General features: G+C 41.6%; 1 protein-coding gene across 2 annotated transcripts in view; it reads left to right on the forward strand.

Annotated features, from left to right (window-relative positions):
* CCDC3 (coiled-coil domain containing 3) overlaps positions 1 to 25,386 on the forward strand; it is a 108,115-nt gene that overhangs the window by 39,998 nt on the left and 42,731 nt on the right. Inside the window, exon 3 of one of the 2 annotated variants that reach the window (XM_069765210.1) lies at positions 8,174 to 8,348. The exons of the other annotated variant lie outside the window; for it this stretch is intronic. Coding sequence (XP_069621311.1) covers positions 8,174 to 8,320 — 147 coding nt within the window. The 3' untranslated portion in view covers positions 8,321 to 8,348. The remainder of the gene's footprint in view (positions 1 to 8,173; positions 8,349 to 25,386) is intronic. 2 annotated transcript variants of the gene reach the window in all.

Genomic DNA, 25,386 nt, shown 5'->3' on the forward strand with positions numbered 1-25,386 from the left:
CAAATCCGAGTAGTCTATTGTTTTTGGGGCCATACAAGTATACAATTATACCTAGCACACTGATGAAGGTCCAGTATCGACCGAAACGTTTGTGATTTACTGTATGTAATAAATCCCCACTTTTTTGCATCACAACACCCTGGAGTGTGCTAGTCACTTTATATTGTATTACAATTTCATAGACACCAAACATGTGTGGGTTTTTTTTTATTTAACCCATTACTTGCCAAATTAGAAATTTTCATTTTACGGATTTTTCAGAAAAGGGCGTCCCAATATTCAATTAAAAATGACAATGACATGATTTCCTATTTTGAAAACATTCATTTCACAACACAACACAAAAAATTGGACCTAATTATAAAAATTATAAAATCTTAGTTGCTAGAAGCAAAAGATTAGGCATCCCAAAAAAAGGACATTAGTAGATAATGGGTTAAGTGGTGAAAAAAATTCCAAAGTTTGTTAAGAAAAAAAAAATTGCACCATTTCCGATACCCATAGTGTTCCCATTTTTCGTGATCTTGGGTTGTGTAAGAGCTTATTTTTTACGTGCCGAGCTGATGTTTTTAATGATATAATTTTGGTGCAGATATGATCTTTTGATCATCCGTTATTGCATTATAATGCAATGTTGCGGCGACCCAAAAAATGTAATTCTGCCGTTTGACTTTTTTTCTCCTTACGCTGTTTAGCAATCAAGTTACCGTATATACTCGAGTATAAGCCGAGATTTTCAGCCCATTTTTTTGGGCTGAAAGTCCCCCTCTCGGCTTATACTCGAGTCATACCCAGGGGGTCGGCAGGGGAGGGGGAGCGGGGGCTGTCTAGTTATACTTACCTGCTCCGGCGCGGTCCCTGCAGTCCCTGCTTCTTCCAGTGCTGCATCTTCTTCCTGTATTGAGCGGTCACATGGTACCGCTCATTGCAGAAATGAATATGCGGCTCCACCTCCCATTGAGGTGGGGCCACATATTCATGACTGAAAATGAGCGGTAACTGTGACAGCTGTGTACAGCAAGAAGATGCAGCAGTGAGGAGCAGGTAAGTATACGGGGAGGGGAGCGCTGCGCGATATTTACCTGCTCCTCACTCCGGTGCTGCTCCGTCTCTAGCGTCCTCTGGCAGTGATACTCAGGTTAGAGGGGGCGGTGACGTAGTCAGTGCGCGCCCTCTGCTGAGCGTCAGTGCTGGAGACGGAGCCGCACGAGGAGCAGGTAAATATTGAAAGCGACTGCGTCCTGAGCAAGAGAGGTGAGTATATGATTTTTTTTTTATTGCAGCAGCAGCATTCTATATGGCACAGCTTGATAAGGAGCATCTATGGGGCCATAATGAACGGTGCAGAGCATTCTATATGGGGCACAGCATTATAAGGAGCATTTATGGGGCCATAATCAACGGTGCAGAGCATTCTATATGGGGCACAGCTTTATAAGGAGCATCTATGGGGCCATAATCAATGGTGCAGAGCATTCTATATGGGGCACAGCTTTATATGGAGCATCTATGGGGCCATAATGAACGGTGCAGAGCATTCTATATGGCACAGCTTTATATGGAGCATCTATGGGACCATGAACAGTGCAGAGCATTCTATATGGCACAGCTTTATATGGAGCATCTATGGGGCCATAATGAATGGTGCAGAGCATTATATGTGGGGTACAGCTTTATATGGAGCATCTATGGGGCCATAATGAACGGTGCAGAGCATTATATGTGGCACAGCTTTATATGGAGCATCTATGGGGCAATAATGAACGGTATGGAGCATCTATTTTTATTTTTGAAATTCACCGGTAGCTGCTGCATTTCCTACCCTAGGCTTATACTCGAGTGAATAAGTTTTCCCAGTATTTGGTGGCAAAATTAGGGGGGTCGGCTTATACTCAGGTCAGCTTATACTCGAGTATATGCGGTAATTATTTTTTTATATTCTAAATCTGTCAGCTCTGTATGCGAAGATACCAAATATATGTATGTTTGATTTTTTTTATTGTTTTATTTTGAATGGGGCAAAAGGGGGGTGATTTGAACTTTTATATATTTTTTTATTTTTAAATATTTTTAAAAACATTTTATTTTTACTTTCTGCATGTTTCTACTTGGGCTGCACTTGTTCGATGGGCTCTGCTACATACAGGCGATGATCAGATCGCCTGTATGTAGCAGAAATGCTCACTTGCTATGAGCGCCGACCACCAGGTGGTGCTCATAGCAATCTGGCTATGACAACCAATAGAGACCTCTTGTTGTGATGCCAACCCATCCGTGACCCACGATCACTTGACGGGGTCACCAATGGGCAGGATTACTGGCGCACTTTCTAGAAGCGCGACGTAAATGCCACTGTCAGAGATTGACCTTGGCATTTAACAGGTTAATAGGCTTGGGTGGATCACGATTCCACCCGCAGCTCTTAGAGGCACATGTCAGCTGTTCAAAACAGCTGACATGTGCCGGGAAAGATGTGGGCTCAGTGCTGGAGCCCACATTGGCGTACTATTGTCGGAATATTGTCGGAAAGGGGTTATTCAATCATTAATATAATAATATAATAAAAGTAAATATTCCTCCCTTTACTAATCTACCAGTCCTCCCATTTTGTTGCTGTTTGTGTTCCTTACCGTTTTACGTACTACATGCTAATTTTGTTGCACATTTGTCCGCATATTTCCTCCTATAGCTTTGAAATCTGGAGTGAGGATCCTCACAAGGATGAGGATGCGGCAGATTTAAAAATCCACAGCATGCTCTGATCGTGTCTTTAAATAAGACGGCACTGTATTACGCCTCCTTCAGACAGCCATTATTTTTATTGTACGAAAAACATGGACCATTATTCATCAGTGTTTTGTTTTTGATTTTCATTAATGTTTGGTCAGTTTTTACCATCAGTATTTTATCTGTGATTTTAACTGATGAAATAATAAACTACAAAGCTTCTATGCACTACAACATTAATCACGGATAACACATGGATTTTCACAAAGCCAGGGCTAGTTTTGACTTATGACTCGGATCAAAAACGGACATGTCATTAATTTTGGGGGATCCGCTTGTGCCATAAAAAAACAGACATGTGAACAGTCCTATAGTCTTTAATGGTTACACATACATGATTCACGGTCATATGAAGGAAGGCTAAGTAGTGGATTTTAAATATCTTGTATAATAGATAGTATAGGGTAAGTAGTGTGTCTAATGTTTAGGGTATGTTCACACCAAGATTTTTGAGGCAAATGAGACATGGTTTTCAAGAAAAGGTTTGCATGTTAGGAGTGAGGTTTTCAGCATCAAGTAGATTTCATAAGGAATCCACATCAAAGAAGTGACTTTTTTTCCATAGTAAGACTTTTCAAAGTCACATGGGAAAAAAACCTTACAAAAAATGTTACCGTTTGAACGGCAATGTGGTATTCCCATTGAAACCAATAAGAAGAGTCAAATAATACTTGAAGCCGTTTCTCACATATGAATTTTGAAACTGATCCACTTCAAAATCCATATAAAAAAAAACCCTCTGTGTAAACATGACCTTAGGGAGTCATCTAGTTGGATAGCAGTGTTTGAAAAGCTTGACCTTCTAGTTGACTTCTGTGGGAACCATTTCTGATGACGCTTGATTGCCAGACAAATTAGTTTCTTATTCTTAGTCTAGGAAAGTGCACATCTGTTGAGGACATTTGTGGACATGTGATCTATTATAGAAAATAATATATTGTTTAATTTGTAAAGCGCTGCGGAATATGTTGGCGCTATATAAATAAAAAATTATTATTATTGTTTAATCTGCCAAAGTATCTTCCATTAGAGTAACGAGGACATGGAAGAAGGCATGTGCAATTACAGGATAGCTGTGAATCTGTTGCAGTGGAGCAATGCAGTGTATTTATTGTGCTTGCTTATGTAGCACCAATACAATCCAAATAGTTAGCTCCAATGGAGACATTATCATCACTGTCCCCTTTGGAACTTACAATCTAAATACCTTATCAGTATGTCTTTGGAGTGTGGGAGGAAACCGGAGTACCTGAAGGAAACCCACGCAAATATTTGGGAAAACTTGTCTTTGGTGAGATTTGAACCCAGGGCCCCAGTGCTTCAAAGCAACAATGCTTATCTTAGCCAACATGCTGTATTTGATTTCTGCACAGTATCAGTGCTTTTGGGTTGCAGAAATGTTATTTTGCAGGATACACAAGCTATGGATTTAAAGAAAACCTGTCACCTCTCATGACATGGTTGCTTTAAGAAAAAATATATTTCCCATAATGTAACAATCCTTGATCATCTTTTCTTATAAATCAATTTCCTGTCTTATTACTTTTAGGAATTGACAACTAGGTGTTACCCCTTTGGGGTGTGTCCATGAAAACTCCTGTTTTGTTCAATCTGTGCAAATAGTGTTAGAGTGTGTATGGATACACCTCTTTGAAATGGAAAATTATAACATCCTAATGTTAATCTATTTATCAGTTTCTTAGATGAATAAAACAGAAGTCACACAGAGTCGAGTTATAAAGAAAATTAAGATTTTGTATTTGTTCTTTTACATGGTAAAATAGACGTGTCAAGATGGTGACAAGTTCTCTCATTCCCTAATACTTGCCACTTTATAAAATAATAAAAGTTAAGTCTTTATTGAGATTAATAAATTGGATATGTCCCCAGGATTCACAATACAAAATGCTCACATTATTAAGCAGATCTTTTATACCTAATGAGGCTTGTGTGCTTGTTATGAAACTCCTTGCCAGAGTGCCTGTATAATTTTTGGTGAGAGTTCCCCTTCTTAGGACGCCTTTCACACTGCGTTCTTGCCTACGTACAGTGGCCCTGTCAGTGATTGAGTCGGAATTCTGTTTTGCGGGAGACAGTTGGTACCTATAAATTTTTTTGTTTCTTTGTTTGTTTTGTTGATTAATAGTTGTAACAGCTACAACTTTTTTATTTTTATGTTACTTTCAGAATGCATGGTTTTACTCTTTCAAAGATGAGCTGTAGACTTTTTAAGTGTTTTTGTGCCAAAAGCCAAACAAGGTCACACATATACAATAAATGCTGTATTTTTTTTTCTGCAGCTTTTTTATCTGCATGTTTTCTTTCAGTTATACCCAATATCAATTTTCACTTAAAAAAGCGACTACGTTTTTTTCCATGCTTTTTTAACACGCATCTTTTTCAGGCTTTTCCAGAGAAGAGTATAAAGAAAAAAAAACACTAAAACACCACATTTAAACAGCATCTTTAAAAGCATAGTGGGTAAGAGTTTCATGCAATCACATTTACTTTGCTTGGTACAGTTATTTAGAAATGCACTGGTATACTGAGATGTATTTCTATGCACCAGTACAGTGTGCCTGTAGAAGTAGAATACATTGCACATTCAAGTATAGAAAATTCTCCTATACTGGACAGTGCAGCCTATGGTTCATTGCTATTGCTGCTCTTTCCAGTGCTACAGGTTGGGAGCTCAAATCCCAAGGAAAACCAGCCTTCAAGAAAAAAGAAGAAAGAGTTAAATGTTAAATTGAGATAAATAAAATTATTTATGTATTGAGCAAAGAGAGATGCCAGCCCCTCCACCTGCCACCAAGGCGGAGGAGAAACCTCTGAGCAATTGAAATGACTTCTTTGTAAGGGTATATTCACATGCAACACTGAAATGGCACCTAATGTTGGGACTTTTAAAAAGTTGCAATTGAATCAGGAGAAAACATCTGGAATCGCTAATTTCCACCCACAAAGTGGAAAGCAAATATAATACACTTCAAAAATGGGACAAATAGAATAAGGAATTGAGTGAGAAAAAGGCATAAAGCACACACAACTAGATACAAATAGGCGCAATGGTGAATCTGGGCCTTTAACTTTATTCTTCATTAACCATTCTCTTGTATGCTTTGGGTCTTTGTCTTCCTGCATGACCCATGTTCTCTTGCATGCTTTGGGTCATTGTCTTCCTGCATGACCCATGTTCTCTTGCATGCTTTGGGTCATTGTCTTCCTGCATGACCCATGTTCTCTTGTATGCTTTGGGTCATTGTCTTCCTGCATGACCCATGCTCTCTTGTATACTTTGGGTCATTGTCTTCCTGCATGACCCATGTTCCCTTGCATGCTTTGGGTCATTGTCTTCCTGCATGTCCCACGTTCTCTTGTATGCTTTGGGTCATTGTCTTCCTGCATGACCCATGTTATCTTGTATGCTTTGGGTCATTGTCTTCCTGCATGACCCACGTTCTCTTGTATGCTTTGGGTCATTGTCTTCCTGCATGACCCACGTTCTCTTGTATACTTTTGGTCATTGTTTTCCTGCATGACCCAAGTTCTCTTGTGTGCTTTCGGTCATTGTCTTCCTGCATGACCCATGATCCCTTGCATGCTTTGGGTCATTGTCTTGCTGCATGACCCACGTTCTCTTGTATGCTTTGGGTCATTGCCTTGCTGCATGACCCATGTTATCTTGCATGCTTTGGGTCATTGTCTTCCTGCATGATCCATGTTCTCTTGCATGCTTTGGGTCATTGACTTCCTGCATGACCCACGTTCTGTTGAGACTCATAGACAGATGTAAATACAGTATAAAAACGGGGCACTCACCACTCTTAAAATATCACTTTATTGTATTTTCAAAAAAATAGAGAATGTGGAGACTATTATGGCTAACAGCCATTTTACATGAGAGTCACGCTTTTTCTGAGCCTGGCTCATGTTGTTAAAGGGACTCAGCTTGAAAAGTCATCCTGCGCTGACAATGTCCTGCTGCTTAGGGCTTCACAGCGGGGCCAGTCATTTAAATAAACTTTCCCGCAGGCTTGATTTTCCTCAGTCTCCGCCCCTTCTTTGATTGACAGCTCCGGCTTCATAGAGACAGGAAAGTGTGGAGATCGATGGAAAATAAGCAGGTAGGAAGGTGTATTGGATAGGCTCCGCCATCAAGCACCGTGTGGTGGGACATTTGAATAGTTATCCTGTGCTGACAGTCTGTTTAAGCTTACCTGGTGAGCTGGATCCACAAAGCCAGAAATAAGGGTGGACACAAGAAGCCAGGGCTTAGACACAGCAGACTGGAGGTCGCATGGATGGATAGTGAGTAATTGGACACACTGGAAACCACAGAATCAGGAGGATGGATGAAGAGGGAAATTACTTTTCTGAAGCAAAGATGAATGCACAATATAATCAGAGTGCAATAACAATTCGTTATGCTTTCTGCAACCAATGGGTTACCCAGAAGGTGGCTACCAGAGGTTTAACCAGCAGGACTGAAGCAATACAGGAATTTTGCAAGAAGTGAACAGATAGACTAGTGTTCCAAGCAAGAGCTGAACTCTAAAGTCTCAATATCAAGATGTGTGTCTTTAACTGGGCCTTAAAGGGACTCCATTGCTCATTGCTTCAAAGTGGGGCCAATCATTTAAATACACCTTCTCACCTGCTTGCTTTTCCTCAATATCCACCCCCCCTTCTTCTTTAATTGACAGCACTGGCTCCATAGGGCCAGAGAAGGGTGGAGATGGGTGAAAACCAAGCATTACTGGGATAATGATGTTTGGATTTTCATTGGCTGTAAGCCATAATCATCAACATTAACAAAAATAAACACTTGAAATAGATCACTTTGTTTGTAATGACTCTATATAATAAACAAGTTTCACTTTTTCCATTGAAGAACTGAAATAAATTAAATTTTTTGATGATATTCTAATTTAGTGAGAAGCGCTTGTCCATAAATGATTGGTCCCGCCATGAATCACAGAGTGCCTGTACTTGGTTTGAACAGTCATTCTGTGCTGACATAGTCCCATTAAGAGGTCTAGGGAGATAACTTCCCTGAAATATGGTGGGTAACTTGTAATACCCAACATGGAGCACAACAAATGGCGACACTCATAGGGAAAGAGAGCCAAGCCCAACCTAGCTGAGTCAGTTGCAAGACATGTATGGTGTGAAGATTAGCTTGCCCACTCACACCTGATTGTCATCCCATTGACTGAAAACACCAGACTGTGAATTAACCTTCAAATTATCTGATAATCCTAAAGCATGACATACTTTTGGTGTTCACAGACATGTGATCTTGGATTATTTTCCTAATTTAAAACAATAAGTCTAATATTTTTCACTCCTTTGTTTTGTTTGGTCCTCTTTATCTACATTTCAGAGTAACTTTAGGTCAAACTTATGCAGAAATATGAAGAATTGTGAAGGGTTTGTAAACTTTCAAGCACCAATGTACAATATGTGCACGGAATCCCAGGCTGAGGAACATAAATGGGGCTTGGAGGATATACCCTTATTTTACTACTGAAGAAGGGGTCTAACTCCTTCCTGTCAAGGTACATCTTGGTAGCAAGCAAGTCTCTGCATCAAGACGTACATATTCGCCCCAGGCATTGAAATGTTGTGCTCCTTCTGCAGCTGCTAGGGCTACAGTTCGCTCAAATCCCAGTAGTTTAACCCTTCAGCTGCCACAGACAAAACCAACCACGGCATATGAGATTTTTCACAGAGGAAGAGGTTGCTATGGAAACTGGAGGCGTCTGGGTCTGCCATGTTCAAAAGGAAAAATCATCTAATTATGGAAATCACAGCATAGATCGACATACAAGCTTCTATCATTACCCTGAAACAGATTGTCATGGAGGGGGGCGCGTTGCAGTCATTCCCACGACTTTTATCACTGCCGCCCCCTGATGACATGCTGTTTCAGAGGGGGTGATCTAATCTGTGAGGGAGGGACTGCAGGGCCATCCATCTGACGTCCCATTTGAGAATCCCCAATAAATCTGGGACTCAAACGGAAAAACATCGAAAGTAAAGTAAGAAAACAGATATAGGAAGGAACTATTTCGGGATTACAATAGGGAATTTTCAAATAAAGCAAAAAAAAGTATTTCGAGTTTAAAAATACATTTATACAGGTTCATTTATGTAACTGAAAGATTCTACAGCATTATAGTAGGATGCAGTAAGGATGCTGTGACCGTGACTGTGAACCCTTCTAAGCTGTAGAGCTGAGCAAATATGTTCGGAATCAGTCGCCGAATCTGAATTTGCCATATTTGTGCCATATTGGTACCCTACTCGTGCAGAGTTTATGTTTGATGATCGGTTCCAAACATATTCATTTATTTCCACTCCCATTGACTAGACTGATGTTCGGCAAATATTGCCAAAAAAAATATTCGACACCGATCATAATCGGAACCAAATTTTGAAAAATTCGCTCAACTCTACTAAGCTGTAATTTATTCCCTTACTAAGTGCAGACTTTTCTGAGACAATACAACAAGAGAATTAAGAGAATTACATTTTTATGCTTTGTGCTAGCTAGGTTATTTGCTGGATGTCATAAATCAATAAAGTGTCTTGTAGGGTATAATGGATGAATGTTGATTCTTGCTCAACACCATTTACACAATAGTACTGGAAATGTAGTACTTTTATGACTTATGTTTACTGTATAATTCCTTCCTTGTACTCTTTTAACCTGCAATGAACACATTGTGGTTCCCTATTGCACGGTCTGCTTGACAGCATTCCTAGCTATTCACAGCTGTGCTTTTACTGCCTCCAGGATCCTGTACAGTTGCCATCATTAATGCCATGGTAATTATATGTCTACTGATGGCTGCGGAGGGAGACTAAACACACAGGGACTTGACAACTGGGGTATTTCCCACACCATTCATTTTCGTTTCTTAAAAGGTAAACTATTTAGATGTCTCTGAATAGCAAGAAGTGTGTTGGATTATAGAGCAAACACTACTTTTAAACTAACCCACTGTGGTTATTGCTGCCTCGTAACACTGCAGTTGTGGATTAGAAGCCACAATTATTTACAATTTTATAGCTGTCACCTAGAACTAACCACCTGTTAATTCTCCAAAAAATAAGGCATTGTTACTTGTAAAACTAATAATTTCAAGTTTATTAGGGAGTATTTTCTCTCTGATGTTGTCACTTACATAAATTAGGTTTATGGCTCATATTTCTATGCATTATTATTATTATACATTTTTATAGCGCCATTTATTCCATGTCACTTTATATGTGAAAAGGGGGCAAATATAGACAAATACAATAAACATGAGTAAAAAAACAAGGCACTAACAGGTACAGAGGGAGAGAGTTCCCTGCCCGCGAGGGCTCACAGTCTACAGGCTTTAAGGGTATGTGCACACGTAGTTTTGAGCTCTGGTTATTTTTCCGCAGTGGATTTGAGAAATCCACAGGTAAGACACTGCGTTTTACCTGCGGATTTACTGCGGATTTACCGTGGATTTTATGCGGATTTTGTGCAGATTTTACCTGCGGATTCCTATTATGGAGCAGGTGTAAACCGTTGCGGAATCCGCACAAAGAATTGACATGCTGCGGAATGTAACCCGCACCGTTTCTGCGCGTTTTTTTTCTGCAGCATGGGCACTGCGGATTGTGTTTCCCATAGGTTTACATTGTACTGTAAATGCATGGAAAGCTGCTGCGGACCCGCAGCTGCAGATCCGCTGCGGATCCGCAGCAAAATCCGCAACATGTGCACATAGCCTAAAGACCATTCAAAGAAAAGGTAGTTTACAAAAGATTTCAAATATTCTTATGATACATCAAAATGCTTCTATGTAAAGGAGTTATATTATGTAAGGAAGCCCTTCTCACTGCGCTGATCCTGTAGAGAAAAGCTAAACAAAACGCATTACATGAGGTTTAATGGAATAGAGGTCTAGGTGATCTACATCAGTGGTTTCTCAGAGCTAGAATGGTCTTTGGAAGGTCACCTCTCTGGTTTCCAGGTGCTATCAGAGTAGACCGTTTTCTGGAAAATAGCGCAAAGCAAATGGTATAATCAGCTGACTGCATAAGTTTGTAATGGAAAGAGATGGTGTCTCCTTGGTTGATACATATTTGCACTAACATTCATGAAAGAGGACCATTATATATTATTTAGCTTCTTTATTAAAATGATCGTAGCTTTCCAAACTCACCCTCAAAAGTACCGCTCTCCAATAAGGCTCCACTTTTCTCTAATTCCATAAATGCTTCCACGGAAATAAAGTTGTAATCCACACCCGGCACCTCCCCTTCTTTAGGTTGCCTTGTGGTGCATGGCAATGTGGTGCTTAACTAATACTTCGGATACTACTGTCAGGGAGAGATAAATGTTGTGACCTGTAATTAGGATGTGAATTATTGAGCAGACCACATGGCCACTATTGGGACCATGAACTAGGGGAACCGTTTCCCCTTTTCCCCTTTGGATGCAGATACCGTTGAACACAATGATAGACCTGTACCACAATTCTGCCTGTGCATGTTAGCGCAGAAGGTGCAGTGACATCACTACATCACGCCTGCTGTCTTGAGCTTAAGTACAATGTTTTGGGGAGCTGTGGATACCATCCTATTGTAGGATCATCAGGTTCTGTGGACTCCACGGTGACATCATACTGTGTGGGGGGCTGTTTGAGTATCCTACTGTATGCGGGGGAATATACTCTGGGAGACATCATAGTATGTGGGGGAATATACTGTGCTGGCCTACTGCTGTGTGTGGGGGAATATACTGTGCAGGCTTACTGCTGTGGTGGGTGTACTGTGCAGGCTTACTGCTGTGTGTGGGGGATATACTGTGCTGGCTTACTGCTGTGTCCATAAATAGGGGGCAGGGCTTACCAATAACGGGGCCAAGGTGGTGAGACAGCCAGGAGGTAGACCCCGACGCGCGTTACCTGCACCTATACCAACCACCGTACCCAGTGGTGATGTTATGGAGTCCTATTTATGGATATTTGTTTGGTAGACTGGTGTCTCTTTTGGGCCAGGCCCATTGCGGCCTTTCTTGCATACAGCACTTTATTACGTGTGATCATTGGGGGGGGGGCTTCTTTCTGCTTCCCATTGTGGGAGCATCATGTGTGGGTTTGGGGATGGGGGTTTTTTCAGCATTTTTTTCGGCATGCATCTTGTATATGTTACTATGTAATGCTAATTGTTATTGAACTTTACGTCCGACTATGAACTATTTATGGAATAAAAATATTTTTTGATATTTATGTTCATCGATGCTCCGTATTTTTCTCCTCAAAAAAACTATGTTATTTTTGGAGCTGATTTTCTGAGTCCGGGGATGGTTGGCAGTAATCTGGCCAGACCTCGCTTCTCACAATATGTACTTCGGATTTTTGTTCTCTCTTTAAGGCTAGGGTCACATTGCGTTAGTGCAATCCGTTTAGCGCTAGCGCTAGCGGATTGCGCTAACGCAATGTTTTTAATGGGCCGCATCACGGGGTCGCGGTAACGTCCCCGCTCGCGCAGATCCCCGATCTGCGAGAGCGGGGAACGGACCGCGGGCGCGCCTCGGACGCTGCAAGCAGCGTGTGCCGAACATGGCACGCGCTAGTGCTGCGCGTTCCCATTGCCGTGAATGGACGCGCTAACAGACGCGTTGCACGGCGTTAATTTCGCCGTGCAACGCTGTCCGTTAGCGCGTTCCCATTAACGCAATGGGAACCTAGCCTAAAACTTGTTGTTAGTACCCGTTGCACTCTATGGAGAAAATTTGTGCATGTTGCACCTGTGACTTGAAGTAAGCGGGACTGTTTTGCGTCTTGGAGGGCAAAGGAGCCTTGCAGCACCCAAATGATGGTAAAATATGGAAGGGGCAGCCCAAAGTGTGGATGTTGCTGTATGTGGGCCCCCATCATGAGTCAGTTTGTTTTATTTTGTTTTGTTGCGCCTGTTGCGCCCTTTCTGCTGGATAGCGGAACTTTACCCTTAATGAAAATTGGGTCCCTGGACTAATGGACAACATGTGGCTGTAGCAACAGACTGTGTTCCTGGACCAGGCAACCCACGCACACTTTCTAAAGATGTACTTTTTGCAAAGGAAGGGAGGGAAACTTTTCCCTTTAAAAAAAAAATATAGTCAAATTGACATAACCTGGAGGACTGTGAGCCAGGTAGTTAATTTAAAGAGCAAGGACTCTTTTGTTATTGACTTGATACTATATATGTTCTTCCTCGCTTAACCGTTACCTCCCTGCATGGAGTATTACATGTAAATAACAAAGGTTTATGCAGTGCTTGGTCAGGGATGGCCACATTAAGGGGAAGGGGGAATGTAGAGAGTATGATAAAACATGTTATTGCCTTTGTCTTACCTTCTCGTCCTGTTGCCGTATGTTTTCAGTGTATGTGTATAGGTGTCACGGCGCCTCTTCGCGCCACCGCGTCTGCCGCTGCTCCTGCTGCTGCGCCTGCCACTCACCTTTCTGTTCGCAGACATACTTACCCGACCCGGCGCGCTCCTGCGGTGTGCGCGCGCCCTCCGGTCTCTACTCCTCCAGTCTCGCCGCCGGTTCCTGGCTCCCATCGGGTGCACGTGCGCACTCCTCTCTCCAACTCCTTTTGCGCACGTGCACTTCCTTCCAATGCTCTCTATGACTCTGGAGGATCTCGACCCGGAAGTTCTGCAGCACTCGGTCTATTTAAGGTATCTCCTTCCTCTGCTCCTTGCCTGATTGTCATTTGTCTCACTTGACCCAGGTCACTCTGTGCTTTGTTCTCTCCAGGGCGATACTCTGTCCGTCCTGTGTCTACGCCTTACCCTGTCAGTCCTGGTCATCCGCCATATCCTGCTTGTCCAGTGTCTCCGCCATATCCTGTTTGACCAGTGTCTCCGCCATATCCTGCTGGTCCTGTGTTTCCGCCATATCAGTCTTTCCGCCATATCCTGCCCGTCCTGTGTTTCTGCCATATCCAGTCTGTCCGCCATATCCTGCCCATTCTGTGTCTCCGCCATACCCTATCTGTCCTGGACGTCCACCATATCCAGTCCACTCTGGGTTTCTGTCATTGTCACTCTGTCCTGTGTCTCCGCTTTCGCCACTTCCGCATCTTTCCTCTTCTACTTCCTGTTCCCAGGTATCAGCTTCTGCGGCAATATTCTCTCTTGGGCCTACCCCTAACGCTCCCTGTATTGGGGGTGGTCGACCAGGCCAGCTCACCCTTGGGAGGTTCGTTGTCGTGGTTCTGCAGGTTCACTGTTAGAAGATCCATAAATGTGATAATAGGTTAACACATGATGGTATTGCTACATGGTTTAGTGTATTATCACCCCTTATATAATGGTACTGCTACATGAACAGGTGTATTACCATGTCTTGTTCTGCTAAATGTACAGTATGTATTGCTATTTGGTGTGCCTGTTATATAGGGACAAGGTAGTACTGGAGTTTGGCCACTAGATGGGGCATTTTGGTACACCTAGGTTAGAATGGTTGTGGATCAGTGTACATACACTGCTCAAAAAAACTAAGGGAACACTTAAACAGAATATTACTCCAAGTAAATCAAACTTCTGTGAAATCAAACTGTCCACTTAGGAAGCAACACTGACAATCAATTAGACATGCTGTTGTGCAAATGGAACAGACAACAGATGGAAATTATTGGCAATTATTAAGACACACTCAATAAAGGAGTGGTTCTGCAGGTGGGGACCACAGACCACATCTCAGTACCAATGCTTTCTGGCTGATGTTTTGGTCATTTTTGAATGTTGGTTGTGCTTTCACACTCATGGTAGCATGAGATGGACTCTACAACCCACACAAGTTGCTCAGGTAGTGCAGCTCATCCAGGATGGCACATCAATGCGGGCTGTGGCAAGAAGGTTTGCTGTGTCTGTCAGCATAGTGTCCAGAGGCAGGAGGCGCTACCAGGAGAGAGGCCAGTACACCAGGAGACATGGAGGGGGCCGTAGGAGGGCAACAAGCCAGCAGCAGGACTGCTACCTCAGCCTTTGTGCAAGGAGGAACAGGAGGAGCACTGCCAGAGCTTTGTAAAATGACCTCCAGCAGGCCACAAATGTGCATATGTCTGCACAATTGGTTGGAAACAGGCTCCATGAGGATGGTCTGAGTGCCCGACGTCCACAGATGGGCGTTGTGCCCAACACCATTCAGGACGCTTGGTATTTGCTGCCTGCAACATCCTTCAGCATGACTGGTTTGTCAGTGGGTCAGTTATGGTGTGGGGTGGCATTTCTTTGAAAGGCAGCACAGCCCGCCATGTGCTCACCAGAGGTGGCCTGACTGCTATTAGGTACTGAGATTAAATCCTCAAACTCCTTGTGAGACCATATGCTGGTGCGTTTGGCCCTGGGTTCCTCCTAATGCAGGGCAATGCCAGACCTCATGTGGCTGGAGGGTGTCAGCAGTTCCTGCAAGATGAAGGCATTGAAGCTATGGACTGGCCCGCCCGTTACCCAGACCTGAATCCGATTGAACACATCTGGGACATCATGTCTCGCATCATCCACCAACCTCACATTGCACCACAGACTGTCCAGGAGTTGGTGGATGCTTTAGTCCAGGTCTGGGAGGAGATCCCTCAGGAGACAATCCGCTGCCTCATCAGGAGCATGCCCAGGTATTGTAGGGAGATCATACAGGCATGTGGAGGCCACACACACAACTGAAGATCATTTCCATGTTTTGATGCATTTCCACTGAAGTTGGATCAGCCTGTAACTTCATTTTCCACTTTGATTTTGAGCATCATTCCAACTCCAGACCTCCGTGGGATATTTGTTGTGATTTACGTTGATCATTTTTATGTTTTATTGTTTTCAACACATTCCATTATGTAATGAATAAAGATTTACAACTGGAATATTTCTTTCAGTGATATCTAGGATGTGGGATTTTAGTGTTCCCTTTATTTTTTTGAGCATTGTATTACTAGTTAATGTAGGAGGGGTCAGCTGAAGTTAGAGAGGGAATGTTTCCTGATTAAGTCAGAAGGGCCCGAGCACCCAGACAGTCCACACGAGCTTAAGTGCCCAGGACATAAGCAGCTACCACACAGCGTTGTTTGACTAAGAGAAGAGAGCCCAGCCATCCACAGCAAGACCAGAAAAGCAGAAGCCAGCACAGCAGTAGGAAAGAAGGGAAGAAAACAGGTAGCCCTAGAATGTGGCAGCTTATAGCTTGGGCAGATGCCCCCAGTACCGGGGCGAAATGGTGGCTGAGGCAGAACCCAGAAGCAGTGAGTTGGGAGCAGGACAGCGCTGGGGACTTCACAGTGCACAATACTGGGCTTCCATATAGTATAATGAACTCTCAATAGGCCTCCAAATTGTATAATGCACTCCCCATAGGCCTCCACACAGTATAATGCACTTCCCATAGGCCTCCATATACTATAATGCACTCCCCATAGGTCTTCATATAGTATAATACACTCCACATATATAGTATATGTGGCCTCTATATAGTATAAGGCATTCCCCATAAGCCTCTATATTGTATCATGCACTCTCATTAGGCCTCCATACAGTATAATGGACCATAAAAATAATTACAATGCTCACCTCTCCTCCGCGTTACCCCGATGCTCCAATCGAGTGCTCATCTCAGCACATTGGACACCATGTAGTGACATCATCGCACCCCTTGTAAGTATTTGCATCATTGACGTCAGATGCAGAGAAAATAATGGGAGAGGGAGTTTGTTGCTTCCTGTCTCATCATCGCTTTCATCTGTAATGGCATCCAGCCGATACAGTTGAACTTGGAATGATGGGCAGGGGCCCGGTTCTAGCAGCAGCTCCCCCCTTCTGCTCAAGAGCCCCAGAGCAGCTGAGTAGCAGTGCAAGGAAGTAGTCTCCCTGCTCTGCCACAGAGCCGATACAGGTACAGTAGTGTAGCTTCGGGTGGACCCCTCAGATCGCGGGCATAGGGTGGCTGCCCCCACTAACACCCCTGTAGCTAAGCTACTGATTCTAGCGCTATAAAAGCCAAGTACTACTCCTTCTCAGCCTTGACATGTGGCCAAACAGTAGTTTCTGATGGCATATACTGTAGGGCATTACCACATTTGGCAAAACTTGCGCAATAAATTGTGAGGTCCGGTTTCAGCTATTCATCCTTGTGTAAGTGATACATTTAAAAATTTACATTTTTACCACTAAAATGTTATATATCCACCTCCCAATGTTATAAAATTCTGTGAGTCACCTGTGGGTTCAAAATACTTACTACACCCCTATATAAATTCTTTAACCAGTGAAGTTTTCAATATAGTATCACATGTGAGGATTGTTGCTATTTTGGCATCTCAGGGGCTCGGATAGCAGAGCCCACAATCTATTCAAACGGAATCTGCATTCTAAAACCCAAGTAGCGCTCCTTCCCATCTGATGCCTGCCACATGCTGATACAGTAATGTACAACTACATATGGGGTACTGCCAAAGTCAGTAAAATTGCATAATAAACTGTGGGGTCAAGTTTTGACAATTATCTCTTGTAGAAATTTGATGCTAAATTAAAGTATTTTAGTGGAAAAAAAATTTGTTTTCACATCAAAATTTTGTAAAGTTTTGTGAATCATCTGTAGGTTGATGATGCTCAGAACAATCGTAGATGAATTCCTTGAGGAATTCCAAATGTTTCCAAAATGGGGTCATTTGTGTGTTTTTTTGTTTTTTTTTTACTGTCAGGGCCTCTGCAAATGTAACATGGAATTCACAATCTGTTCCAGATAAATTTACATTCCAAAAATCAAATAGCGCTTTTTCCCTTCCGAGCTCTGCCATGTGCTCAAGCAGCAGTTTTTGACCACATGGGGGGTGTCAGCATGGTCGGAAGAAATTGTCTAACAAATTATGGGGGCAGTTTTTCCTATTATTCATTATGAAAATTACAAATATGGGGGCTAAAACAACATTTTGGCTGAAAAAAAAACAAATTTTTGTTTTCACATCCACATTATAAAAAGTTTTATGAAGCACCTAAATGTTTCAGGGTATGTTTCCATGTTTTCATGTTCAGTGAACGCGGCGGGTTTGACTCTGCGGTCATCTGCAGCGTCAAACCCGCAGCGGCCAGATGTTACAGTATAGTGGATGGGATTTGAAGAAATCCCATCTCCACTATGCGTGCAGGGACGCTTCCCTGCGTATACGGACATGTGGCGTATCTTTCCAGACTGCAGCATGTCAATTTATCTTGCGGAGACCCTCTGTCTCCACAAGATAAATATCACAGTCCAGTGTATAGGACGCGGTGATTCCGCGCGGTTCAATGAACACATGCGAAATCACCTGTGTTCAAAAGCCGGCAGCGCTTTGGACGCAGCGGACATGTGCTGCGTCCAAAGCGCTGCCTAATACTGAACATGGAAACATACCCTAACAAGTTCAACCCACCCCTAGGTGAATTCCTTGATTGGTCTAATTTCCAAAATGGGGGCCCTTGTGGGGGTTTCTGATGTTTTGTTACCTCAGGGGCTCTGTAAATGAGACATGGTGTCCACAATCCATTCCAGACAAATTTACATTCCAAGTACCAAATGTCACTTCTTCCTTTCCGAGCCCTTCCGTGTGTCCAAACAGAACTTTTTGACTACATGTGGGGTATCGCCATTCTCAAGTGGATGGCAAACTTTGCAGTATACTTTTGTAAGTTACCGCTTGCAAACATGAAAAATGTAGGGCTAAAGCAACATTTTCATAGAAAAAATGAACATTTCCAATATGATGACCTAATGTTATATTCTGTGTAGTTCCTGTGAGATTAAAATGCTCACTATAACTCTAGATAAAATCCTTAAGTGGTGTAGTCAAACTGTAGGATCCAATTTCTGGTGTTACTTCTTGTAAAAGTGAGAAATTTGGGGCTAAAGCAACAGTTTTGTGAAAAAAAATTAAATTTTCAATAAGACGACCTAATGTTAAAAAATTCTGTGTGTTGTCTCTTGTGAGTTCAAAATGCTCACTATAACTCTAGTTAAAATCCTTGAGTGGTGCTGTCTCCAAAATGAGGTCACTTCATGTTTAGGCACCCTTGGGGCTCTGCAAATCCGACATAATGTGCACAATCTATTTCAGCCAAAATTGTATTCCAAAATTTAAATGGTGCTCCTTCCCTTCCGAGCACTGCCATTTGTCTGAGCAAAGCTTTCTGACCACATGTGAGGTATGGGTATCCGGACACAGAAGAAACCATATAACAAATTTAGAGGTCCATTTTGTTGTGCTATTTCTTGTGAAAGTGAAAAAATTGGGGCAACACAACATTTAGAGTAAAATTTTCAATTTGGTTTTCATTTGACTTTGTATTAATTCCTGTGCAGCACCTGAAGGGTTAACTTTTCAGAATATTTTCCCACGCTCGAGTTAATGAGTTCATCCAGCAGAGGGCGCATCACCGCGACTCGAGGTAAATACAGTACATTCCCCTGCATTCCATTCATTCACCAAGTTTTACAGTCAGGAGCACAGCTGAATTAGCAGAGCTCCTGGGTGTAAAATTATTTAACCCCTTCAGATGGATTTACAGCGTGGGACAAGACTGTAATGACGGAAGGTATGGAATATTGTTTGTTTTTTTAACTTTGTTTCAGGTGACAAGGGTCTTCAGGTGGATTAAGAGTATAATAAAATATTAAAACACCATGTGACATTAACCCTTCATTACCCCATATCCCACTGCTACACGGGAGTGGGAAGAGAGAGGCTAAGTGCCAGAATAGGCGCATCTTCCAGATGTGCCTTTTCTGGGGTGGCTGGGGGCAAATGTTTTTAGCCGGGGGGGGGGGGGGCAATAACCATGGTCCCTCTCTAGGCTATTAATATCTGCCCTCAGTCACTGGCTTTCCCACTCTGGCGGAGAAAATTGCGTGGGAGCCCAAGCCAATTTTTTCTGGGATTTAACCCTTTAATTTAATAGAGACCCCAAATTTGACACAAAGACACTTCTTACATTACTAAAGAGGAATATGTAATAAAAGAAGGGATATGAGATGGTTTACTGTATGTAAACCATGTCTCATATCCTGTCGGGTTTGTGAAGGAGATAGGAAAAGCCGGCAATTGAATTACCGGCTTTTCTGCTATCTAGCGCTGAATTAAATATATATATATATATATTCTATGTGTACACATTTATTCTACCTATTCTATTCTAACCTGTCAGTGTGATTTTACTGTACACCGCACTGAATTGCCGGCTTTTCTATAGAATACCGCTGCGTATTTCTCGCAAGTCACACGCATGGTCCGTGTGTAATCTGTAATTTTTTCACCCCCATAGACTTTCATTGGCGTATTTTTTGCGCAATACGCTGACAAACGCAGCATGCTGCGAATTTCTACGCCCGTAACATACCGTATATTACGTGTGCATAATATACGGCAGATAGGAGCTGCCCCATAGAGAATCATTGGGCCGTGTGCAATGCGTATTTTCTGGACGTATTTTCTACGCTCATACGTCCGTAAAACTCGCTAGTGTGACGCCGGCCTAAGAAGGAATTGTTGAAGAGAGAAACTAAGTGGATGGTAGTTCTGGATTCTGTTGCCCCCAAAGTTTAAACGAATTCTTGAGTTTCAAATCCTTTCCTGAGTAGCGCGAATTTTAATCTGCAATAATGGGTATTTTTAAATAAATAATTTATGTTAATTATTTGGCATTTATTTATCTGTTTGTTTCCTTATAGTAGTTAACTACAAGCTGAGCGTTTGAGTATATGATATATCGTTGGGACTACCTTTTTGGATCCTTGAAGGTCACTACTTTATAAGGATCAGAATTTTTAGAATATGGACCTCTTCACTCATCGGATCATATGTTAAAATCTAGTTATTCTGAATATCATGTATTTTCCTGTCTTTTTATTATGTCAGCACTTAGTATTATTATTCTTCTTTCAGCTGTTATTTGGTAGTATTAAATTAATATTTAGCACCATTATTGAGTATATCACATATACCTTAATCCTTATGATATTTAAGTAATGATTGATGATTTTCACTATTTTCTATATAGTTTTTATTTTTGTTAATATATGTTTAAGATGTATTATTTATCATATATTATTGTATATGTTTTTGTATGTATATTTATTGATATTGTAATATTAATGATGTTATAGTGTCATATAATTATCTATTTATGAATTTAGAGATGATAAATTTTTTCACATGAAGCACTAGGCACTTTGTTTCAGGATATATGTACCGTATATTCCGTTTCATTATACATGACCCGTTAATACACATATTGAGTCATTTTTTATAATATCATGGTTGAGCATTAGTTATTGTATTGTTCATGACTGAGCTCTATATTCTTTTCTATAACTACATAACAATAGAGGTAAATCAAATAGAAAATGAGATTGCTCGGCGTATATTAAAGGTAGATTACCATTACAAAGCACCTGTGGAGCGCATGGCTGCGCGTGCGCTGTGGTGTCTCGGTGTGGAGGTGCTCTCATGCGGGACGCGTCGCCCTGGTTACATTTCCGGCCACATGACCGGATCATGTGACCGGGTGACGCGGTCTCTGGGCGCCGTCCCCTCCAATGCGCCGGAACACGGGTGCAGTCAATTGATACTACTATTTAAGGACACACATAGTATGCTAACCCACCTCCTGATGAAACTGCAAGCGGCGGTGAAACGTGCATCGAGGTGTGGGTACAGCAGCAATTGACCCTCTTACCATTGACACAGGTAACTATTATGTAATTCACATGTAGGCTATGATTGTGGCAATATATTAGCCTGCTTCCTAAATTATTTGATGTATGGTACTCTCACTTTGTTCATTCTTAGAGAAGCATCATAGCTTACTAGTGATATAGTGCTATAGGTTGTTATTTTGATTATGCTACAAATTGCTGTATTGTTGGCCCTATGTATTTCACAGCCATTCTCATATATTGATACCTTTATGTCCATCGTATTGGGTCATTCCATGGTTACATTATAACATACCTATGCTGTAATTTTTTGATGTTATATGGCATGGAATTGCTGCTGTAATTGGTCTTTGGTGACTGGTTCCAAACATACCCTCATAGTCCTGTTCCTTTTCTTTTTATTTGTTGTTTTGTGATTTATTTGTATATTGTCTTAATAAAATTTGTTATATTTGTATATATTGGTTGACTGATCCTTTGGTTGTTCTCTATTGGTGTTATATTGATTTTTGGAGGGGTTCAACAGTTCTTACAATAGTGAGGAAGTTTTTTTCTGCTTCATAGAAACTTATTTATATAGTTTCCAGAAATCCTACACTATTACAAATTGATGTTTGGCTGTAAGTTCAAAGCTGTCCAAAAGTGATGGCACAATCGGGATATGACTAAGCATGACTATCTAGTTAGTTAGGAGTGAAGGGAGATTATTGTTGGCTCTACTTGTTTGGCTGCTGCCTGTACTAATGGTATTTGTGACCTCTCAGGTCTGGTTTTGAGACAAGCTGTTTAATGATGACAGACCCGACACTTCCATAGCACAGATAAGTAGGGTTGTCTGTGTTCATATACCTTTAGTAGCTTTCCATTTCTAATCAGATGTCATGACCTTTCTTTTTGTTTGAATTTTCATACTGGCTGATGTATTCAGCTAACATGTTGATAAAAAATACCGAGTATGTAAGTATAATGACACCATGGGCCAGATTCATCATTTGAGGCGGGGTTAAGTCACTTGTCTTTATTTGTCTTGCGGTTGCCTTTTTTTACTTCCAACATTTTTTAGACCTGTGGTCAGGCGAAGGCCATATTCACACATTTCATTTTTTAATGCAAATTTTCAGCTGTGTTTCACAGTACCAGCAAAATCAATGAGCTTTCAGAAATCTCATGCACACACCTTGTTTTTTTCCTGACTGTGTTGTCATAAGAACTTGGTTTCTGCAAAATGCATCATGTCACTTATTTCAGTGTATTTTCAGTGTTTTACACCCATTGAAAGCAATGGGTATTGCAAAAATGCTGCAAAAACTAAGCAAAAAACGCAGGTATCGGGTTTTACTGCATTTTTGGTGCCAAAAGCTGATGAAGTTGAATCAGATTTTTTTTATGCACTAGACTTTATCAGCATGCCCAATGAACCCTGACAAAAGTGCAGTAAAAAACACAGCAAAAACTAAGCAAAAAAATGCAGTAAAGACTAAGCAAAGCCTGCCTTTTGTAAGCAGCTTAAATAAGGCTTGAACTTGTCATAAAAAAAACTCAGCAAAAATACAAAGTGTGAGCATAGCCTAAGGATTGTGAATGTAATACAGTTTACAAGCAAATACAAGTTGTATATCTTTACAGTTTCTGAATTAACGCAAAGACATACAATTCTATGATAGAATTTTTTATGGTAATGTTTTCCCCTCCACAGTCATCATTTACAACTATCCACAACTTAGTGTTAAACGCAATTTGTCACCAGACTTTTGTCACCTCATCTGAGAGCTGTATAATGTAGGAAAAGACACCCTGATTTCAACAATGTAGCTCTTAGTTTACTTAAAGCAACAGTTGTGGTGCAGAGCTCAGAAAGCCAACACCGTTCACACCAGGCTCTGTATGTACATTGTCTATAAATAGTGATGGGCGAATCCGAACAGTAAAGTTCGGGTCCATACCAAACATCTAGTGTCTGTGCCCGGATCCCAAACATGAATTTCTCAAGGAAGTCCGTGTTACTGTTTGGGATCGGCAGCCCGAGCATCTGGTGTTTCCCACACTTTCATCTGTGTGACAGCGTGAAAAACATCGGCGGCTCTGATCGGTGGTAAGTTTGTTACTTGCAGATTCCCTTTAAAGGGCTGGATACCGTCTATCTAGTGCCTCATATATTTTTTCTTAAGTTTGACTGCATTTGAAAAAGGTTTATTTGAAGCAACATCTGAGAGTGAGGTCTGCCACTACATGAAACTCTAATGGAATTGTAGAGGAAAACTGAGCATACGTCAATTTATATACTTTCTAAAGTTAAACTGGTTGTCCATTTCTAGGGTGACCTATCCTTAAGGCCCCAGTACACATTAGCTCACAATCAGTCAAATGGTGGTCTTTTGACTATTCTATATGCAGGAACGCTTGGCTCAGCCTAGCCTTCCTTTGTTTACTATGAGACAGGAACTTCCAGAGTAGTCTAGCAGAGGCTTATCTTCCCACCGAACACAAGGATTAGCACTTGAAATTCAACAAGTCAGAACCTTCTCTCCTCCAGAGATTCAGAATGACCCAATACAGATTGTATGGTTGGCTGATCCCAAGTTTGGACAACTTTTATTTAATGTCCATGTGACACTGTAAGATTATCAATATCAGAAAAGCGGAGGTCAAATACCCAGCACCCATTTGATTAGCAGTTATCAGCTAAGGCAGTAGATTTATATATATGTACAGTACAGACCAAAAGTTTGGACACACCTCATTTAAAGATTTTTCTGCATTTTCATGATTATGAAAACTGTACATTCACACTGAAGGCAACAAAACTATGGAATTATACACTTAAAAAAAGAATGAAAAAACTGAAAATATGTCTTATATTCTAGGTTCTTCAAAATAGCTACCTTTTGCTTTGATGACTTCTTTGCACACTCTTGGCATTCTCTTGATGAGCTTCAAGAGGCAGTCACCGGGAATGGTTTTCACTTCACAGGTTTGCCCTGTCAGGTTTATAAGTGGGATTTCTTGCGTTATAAATGGGGTTTGGACCATCAGTTGTGTTGTGCAGAAGTCTGGTGGATACACAGCTGATAGTCCTACTGAATAGACTGTTAGCTGCTTTTTCCTTGCCATAATACAAATTCTAAGTAAAGAAAAACGAGTGGCCATCATTACTTTTAGAAATGAAGGTCAGTCAGTCCGAAAAATTGGGAAAACTTTGAAAGTGTCCCCAAGTGCAGTGGCAAAAGCCATGAAGCGCTACAAAGAAACTGGCTCACATGAGGACCGCCCCAGAGAAGGAAGACCAAGAGTCACCTCTGTTTCTGAGGATAAGTTTATCTGAGTCACCAACCTCAGAAATCGCAGGTTAACAGCAGCACAGATTAGAGATCAGGTCAATGCCACACAGAGTTCTAGCAGCAGACACATCTCTACAACAACTGTTAAGAGGAGACTTTGTGAAGCAGGCCTTCATGGTAAAATAGCTGCTAGGAAACCACTGCTAAGGAGAGTCAACAAGCAGAAGAGACTTGTTTGGGCTAAAGAACACAAGGAATAGACATTAGACCAGTGGAAATCTGTGCTTTGGTCTGATGAGTCCAAATTCGAGATCTTTGGTTCCAACCACCTTGTCTGACGCAGAAAAGGTGAACGGATGGACTCTACATGCCTGGTTCCCACCGTGAAGCATGGAGAAGGAGATGTGATGGTGTGGGGGTGCTTTGCTGGTGACACTGTTGGGGATTTATTCAAAATTGAAGGCATACTTAACCAGCATGGCTACCACAGCATCTTGCAGCGGCATGCTATTCCATCCGGTTTGCGTTTAGTTGGACCATCATTTATTTTTCAACAGGACAATGACCCCAAACACACCTCCAGGCTGTGTAAGGGCTATTTGACC

This window comes from Ranitomeya imitator, chromosome 4 (assembly GCF_032444005.1).
Source record: "Ranitomeya imitator isolate aRanImi1 chromosome 4, aRanImi1.pri, whole genome shotgun sequence".
NCBI classification, from domain to species: domain Eukaryota; kingdom Metazoa; phylum Chordata; class Amphibia; order Anura; family Dendrobatidae; genus Ranitomeya; species Ranitomeya imitator.